This window comes from Carlito syrichta, unplaced genomic scaffold (assembly GCF_000164805.1).
Source record: "Carlito syrichta isolate Samal-C Ts95f unplaced genomic scaffold, Tarsius_syrichta-2.0.1 Scaffold158891, whole genome shotgun sequence".
Classification (NCBI taxonomy): Eukaryota; Metazoa; Chordata; class Mammalia; order Primates; family Tarsiidae; genus Carlito; species Carlito syrichta.
In genome coordinates this window covers 89,825-96,227 of record NW_007102987.1, presented here as the reverse complement: position 1 = coordinate 96,227, position 6,403 = coordinate 89,825, and the positions used below count along the sequence as shown (strand labels likewise).

The 6,403-nt window shown below is 61.5% G+C and overlaps 1 protein-coding gene across 1 annotated transcript in view; it reads right to left on the bottom strand.

The window, feature by feature from the left end:
- LOC103252448 (protein crumbs homolog 2) overlaps positions 1 to 6,403 on the bottom strand; it is a 28,085-nt gene that overhangs the window by 4,613 nt on the left and 17,069 nt on the right. The window contains exons 9-14 of the mRNA XM_021709109.1: positions 6,221 to 6,237; positions 5,919 to 6,104; positions 5,639 to 5,752; positions 2,040 to 2,912; positions 1,443 to 1,951; positions 338 to 598 (exon numbers count right to left, since the gene is read on the bottom strand). Coding sequence (XP_021564784.1) covers positions 338 to 598; positions 1,443 to 1,951; positions 2,040 to 2,912; positions 5,639 to 5,752; positions 5,919 to 6,104; positions 6,221 to 6,237 — 1,960 coding nt within the window. The remainder of the gene's footprint in view (positions 1 to 337; positions 599 to 1,442; positions 1,952 to 2,039; positions 2,913 to 5,638; positions 5,753 to 5,918; positions 6,105 to 6,220; positions 6,238 to 6,403) is intronic.

Below are 6,403 nucleotides of genomic sequence, written 5' to 3'. Positions count from 1 at the left end.
CCTCCCGGGCAGGGAGACCAGGGGCCCACACCACCCTCCATCCCCCGCCAGCAGTATCACTCACCCGCTTCCCTCTTCCATGAAGCCGCCCCAACTTATCGCTGGGGCTCACTCTTCACTGCACACAGTCCTCTTTGTAAATGCAGATCTGGCCCTGACCCTCTCCTGCTTAAAACCCTCCTGCGGCTTCCCACTGCCCCTGGGGTCAATCTTTCCCTGTGGCCCCTCAATCTTCCCTTGAAAATCGAGGACACGCTCCTCTTCTCCAGAAATGCTGTGCCTCTGGCTGCGGTGACCCCACCAAACTGGGCTGGGGCCGCTGGCATTCCTGACCCACCCTCTGGGTCCCATAAGCCCCGAGAGTGAAGGTGGGCTCTAACCAGCTAGGGTGTCCAGCACCCAACATGAGGGCTGTCCAGGGTGCACACTCACAGACAAAGCCATCAGGGACCTCCTCACAGACGGCAGGCGGGAGGCAGGGCTGGCCAGGGCACCACAGCTGCTGGGCACACGTGGGCCCTGTGAAGTTGGCAGGGCAGGCGCAGTGGAAGTCGTTCCAGGTGACAAGGCAAGTCCCCCCATTGAAACAGGGGTCAGGCTGTGAGAGAGGGCAAGGTTGGCTTGGGCTGGCGGTCAGCCTTACTCCACCGCACTGCAGTGGCTCCTCACTGAGCAGCCACCACAGACCCACTGCACCCCACAGGCAAGTCCAGAGGCTGTCACTGTCACTCCCATTCTACAGACGGGAACTGAGGGTCAGAGAGGCAAAGTTGCTTGCCTGAGGCACCCAGCCTGTAAAGAGAGGCACCAAGCTGGGCTCAGTGGCTCAGCCTGTAATCCTGCGCTTTGGGAGGCTGAGGTGAGTGGATTGCCTGAGCCTGCGGGTTCAAGACCCGCCTGGGCAACTTGGCAAGCCCTCATCTCCACAATAAATCAAAAATTAGCCGGGCTTGGTAGCACGTGACTATAGTTCCAGCTACTTGGAAGGCTGAGGCAGAAGGATCGCCGGAGCCCAGCAGGTCGAGGCTGCGGTGGCTGGGAGTGTGCCACTGCACTCCAGTCTGGGCGACGGAGTGAGACTCCAACTCAAAAAAAAAAGGAGCCAGAGTTCATGTCCAGGCTGTTCCAATTCCAGGGCTAGTGGACTCTGGTTCGTGATCTCATGGGTGTCCCTGCCCCGCACATAGCTCCTGCAGAAAGGCTCAGGCAGCCCTTCGTCTCGGTCAGGGAGTCTCAGATGAGGACTGAGTGGGGGAGACTTGGAGCCACCAGAGGGTGAAGAGCTGGGCTGGAGGGGAGGGGAATGCCAATCCTGCTCAGCCACTCTAGCAGTGGGGCCTCAGACAGGTCCCTTCACCTCCTGAGCCTCAACTGCAAAAGACACGCTAACCCCCATGGTGCAGGATAGGTCCTGGGAAAAGGACCCGCTCCGGGGCACTCACACTGCACATGTCCTCAGAGATGCAGCCCACGGTGAGGTTCTGGGACTGCCCGCCACCAAGTTCGCTGGGCTGGCTCGAGTTCTCCGGTGGCAGCGGAAAGAAGGGGAGGTGGCGGCCGTTGAGTCGCAGGTCCTGGAGGCAGCCCCGGAAGGGCCCACCCCAGGACTGGCTGTCACCAGGGGGCAGCCTCCCACCCACATGGACCTGCTGCCCCAGGTCCTGCAGTTGGTCAGGCCCGAAGCTGAGTGTCACCAAGTGGCGGAGCCCATCATCCCAGCGCCCAGGCAGTGCCACAGCAGGACTGCCCGGCGTCTCAGCCCAGATCTGACCCTCGCTCAGGAATACTGTCAGGCCAACTGCTGAGTCATTGGCAAATTGGAGCAGCAGGCCAGAGGGCGCCCGGGTGCGGAGGAGGAAGGACACAGTGAGGTTGGGGCCTGGCAACTCTTGGAGCAGAAAGAAGGCAGAGCTCAGGGTGCCCCCCAGGCCAAAGGTGGCAGCAGGAATCTCTGCAGGGAGAGAAGGTGCCAGGGGTGAGGCCTGCAAGCTGGGGAGCCCATATTTCAGGTGCTGCCTCCCACCTGGTTCATGCCTCACCATCAGCGCACGTGGGGCCACTGTGCGGCCTGGGGCAGTCACAACGGAAGTGAGTCCACAAGTCCACACAGGCCCCTCCGTGGGCGCAGGGCAGAGGGTGGCACTGCTCATGGCGCTTGCAGCCTGGGAGGACGTTCTCACCAAGAGACTCAGGCAGCAGGAGGTGTCCGTCCACATGCACATCCTGGAGGCAGCCTGCAAAGGCCATGCCACCCAGCTGGGCGGATAAAGGCCCAGCAGTCAGTGGGGTCATTGAGACCGTGGGAGCCAGGGCCACAGAACCAGAGGCCACACAGAGCCGAGTTGGGCAGCCCTCATGCCAGAGCCGTAGCTCCAGCATCCCTAGGTGGAGCACCACCTCCGCCTGGTGCCAGCGGCCATCGTTCAGGGCCAGGTCCGGCAGTCTCAGGACAAGTGCAGTAGTGCCGTGGCTCCAGAGTGTGACCTGAAGTGTGGCCGTCACCAGTGTCAGCTCCAATCTGTCCTGGGTGCCATTACGAGTGGCCAAGGCCCCAGAGGGCAGTGTGGTACGAAACCTCAGTGCCAGACCCAGGGGGCCACCAGCCGGCACCGATGCCCACACAGGGCTCCCAGCCACCACAGAGAAGGTGGTATTCTGACCACAAAGAGGTCCGTGGGTACCAGGTGGGCAGAGGCAGGTATAACTGTGGACCCCAGACTCGAAGACAGGGATGCAAGTGGCAGCCAGTGAACATGTGTGGCCCTGGCAGCCAGTGAGCTGCACAGAACAGTCAGGCCCGCCCCAGGCCTCTGGGCACCGACAGATGTAGCCTGCCACAGTGTCATTGCAGGTTCCGCCATGGAGACAGGGATCCGACAGGCATTCATCCACATCTTCCTGACATGTCAGGCCTTCAGGAGAGACCAGGTCAAGGCTCAATAGTGTCCGTGGCCAGAACCAGACTTGATTTATAATGGGGACCTCAATTTCTACCAACCAAGCCAGTTTCCAAAGGCTGCCTCGTGGTCCCCTGAAGTCCCCCACAGTTCAGAGTCCAAGATGCCCCTTCCCTTTCCATGTCTGGGTAGTCTCCATGCCCTGTGGATTTGATCTCCAAAACACTCTCCAACCCCCCTCCCCTTTCCCCCCATCCTACATCTCCTGCCTCACCTGCTTTCTGGGCCACAATCCAGCATCCCCCAGTTTGCCTGCCCAGCTCCCAACCACCTTCACCCATAACCAGTGATCATCTGGCCAGGTTCTTCTGCTGCTCAGGGTCAAATCACTCACCCTGACATCCAAGACCCCTTACAAACCTACTTCCTAGAGACCTTGAACTGCCCATTCCTCCAAGTCTTTCCTGGAAAGTCCTGTCTCTGGGGCTTTGCTCATACTATTACCCCCGCTTGGAATGCCTCATTCTCCCTTACCCTGCCTTTCAAACTCCTACTCATTCCGTAAAGTCCAAACTCAAAGGTCCCAAAGGCTATGCCTAACTTCCAACCCCACTCTGCACTCCCAGGCACAGTTCCCAGAACCTTGTGTTGAAAGTGTCTGTTTACTTAGCTAGGATCTCCTTCAGGAACTTGAATGTGCCCTTGGTCCCAGCACAGTGATGAAGTGGAGGAGCAAGTGTGTGCATATGGGCTACTGCGACTGGCTCCCAGGCTCTAGCCCCTCAGCCCTCTGCCCCAGGACCCCCACACTGGCTTAAAGGGGCCATCTCATCCTCCCTCAAGAGCACTTGCCAGGTGCTCCGGCCCCAGCTGAGTCAAGAGGCCATAGCCCCATCCCAGCTCCTCGAGAGCCTCCACAAAACAGGCCAGCTCCCATGTCCCAGCTAGAGGAACCCAAACCCAGATTGTGGCCCAGAAAGCAGGTGAGGCAGGAGATGTAGGATGGGGGGAAAGGGGAGGGGGGTTGGAGAGTGTTTTGGAGATCAAATCCACAGGGCATGGAGAGGGAAGGGGCATCTTGGACTCTGGACTGCAGGGGACTTCAGGGGACCATGAGGCAGCCTTTGGAAACTGGCTGGGTTGGTAGAAATTGAGGTCCCCCATTATACGAGCCACCAGGATCTGAGGCCCGACTTCAGGCAGCCCACAGACACCACAGCCTCCTTCGGGAACCACTAGCCAACCAGCCCCAGCATCCTCCTGTCTGAGGCCCCCTTCCTAGTCCTCCATACCTGCCAGGAGCCACAGGTGTCCCAGGAAAATCCACAGAGCCCGCAGTCCCATCACAACCCCCTACAGATGGGCTTAGAGGGGTGGATGGGTGCCGAGGCTGGGGAGCAGAGCTCCCCGCCTGGCCTGGCTGCCTCCTTCAGAGCTGGCTCAGGAATGCCAGGCCCTGGCCTCGCCCACGCCCAGCAGGGCCAGAGGGAGGATGGGCAGGAGCCCGGCCCTGACCTCATAGATCTGCCCTCCCTGTCGCCCATCAGCTGAGCTCAACTGGGATAAGGAACGGTTCCGCTGCGGCTGGTGAACCTGGGGGATGATATCTCCTCTCTAAGCCTCTGTGGCCTCATCTGTAAGATGGGAGCTTTAAACTCCTACCTCATGGGGCAGTGGCAAAGAAGAAACAAAATGCAGAGTAAATGCTCTTCTGGGACCAGGCGTGTTGTGTGGGCCCACTGTGTGCCAGGCACCTACAAGGCCACTCCTCCTGGTTCAGGACCCCCAGGGGTGCCGGTCAACCAGCAGTGGGGAAGCTGAGCTCCAGTATCTTTAGTTGAGTGAGGGTGGGAGCAAGAGAGGTGATTACCCCTCCTTCCCCCAGCAGAGGAGCCTGTGCCCAGGAACCTGCCAGGGAGAGGAGGCAGCCTGCTGGAGCAGGAATGTGGGCGGGAGTGGGGGAGGTATCGCCGGCATTCCAGAGGGGGAGGGACCCTTGGGAGTGTGTGTGTGCTGATCCTCCATCCTCCAGCTCACCGGCTCACCAGAGTCCTGTGTCTGTGTATCTGCATGGACCCAAGGCAGGGTGAGACTTTCTACAAGCCCAGTCTCCTGCCCACCGGCTCCAGCTCCCAACAGTCAGGCTCCTCCTTCTACAGATGCCACCCCCCCACCCTCTGCACCGCCCCCCTTTCCTCCTCTGTCCTGGCTGAGCACCCTCCCTCCTCCCTGCTGGCCCCACAGCCTGGGCCCAGGCTGGTTGTGAGTTGCCAGGGCTCTCCTTGCCCATAGCTCCACATGTTTCCCCAGACAATCTCGGTCCTCCGTGCCCCCCAGCCCAGCTGCCAGGACTACGCTCCAGACCCCAGCCTCTGGCTCCCACCCAGGCCCCTCTCCTAGGCGGCAGACCCTGCACCACCAGCCCCAACCCTGGCTGCTCCCCACGGGTGCTCCAGGAAAACTCGGATCCCATATGTTCAAAGCTGAACTCATGGTCCACACACGTCCCCCAGGGAAGAAACTCAGCATCATCCCTGACACCTCCCATTCATAAATAAACACCTAGAGTGTCCCTCCTAAATATTTCTCAAACTCATGGGTCCCCTCCTCTCCCACCTCCAAAAAAAGTCCCAGTCCAGCTCCCCTCAGCTGTCGCCTGGGCCACCACACCCACCTTGTCCTTCTCAATCCACACCTCTCTCCCCAGGCCACCAATTCTGACCCGCCCCCCCCCCAGGCACCTGCATAGCCATCCGGGCAGTGACACTGGAACCCACTGGGCAGGTCCTGGCAACGGCCTCTGTTGAGGCACGGCCGTGAGGCACACTCGTCCATGTCCACGCTGCAGTCGTCTCCTGCAAGAGGCCCATGTGGATCCCACCCGCAGCCCCAGAGCCAGACGGCAGCTGAAGGGGTCCGCTTAGTGGCTAGGGAAACCGAGGCCCAGCGACAGACGTCGATTCAGGCGGGGTGGCACAGGCTCCCAGAGCTTGGCGGGCCCTTCCCCGGCAGGGGGCTCACCCGCAAAGCCGGGAGGGCAGCGGCACAGGAAGCCCGCGGCGTCGCGGAAGCTGAAGTCGCCGGGGAAGGCGGCCTGGGCGCCCCCGTAGAGGGCCGGGTCGGAGCGCTGCAGGCACCGGCCCCCGTGCAGGCAGGGGCCGGTGGCGCACTCGTCCTCGTCCACCTCGCACCGCTCGCCGCTGTAGCCTGGGGGCGCACACACGCGGGCATCGGGTCATTCGGGGCCGTCGGCAGCGCCCTTCAGGGTCACCGGGCCAGCCCGGAGCCAGACAGGGACGGCGGCCCGCAATGCAGCCACCGACCGTGCGGGAGGGACGCGCTGAGGGCAAGAAGGACCCGGGCAACCTTGGCGGCTGCAGGGTGTCACTGGTTTGCTAGTACTACGGGCCCTCCGCGGTCTAGAGCTGTCCAGGGGCGTTCCCCCTCGCGCTCCCCACAGCAACCCTTGGGGCAGGCGCTGCGGTCAGCCCTGTTTTGCAGATCAG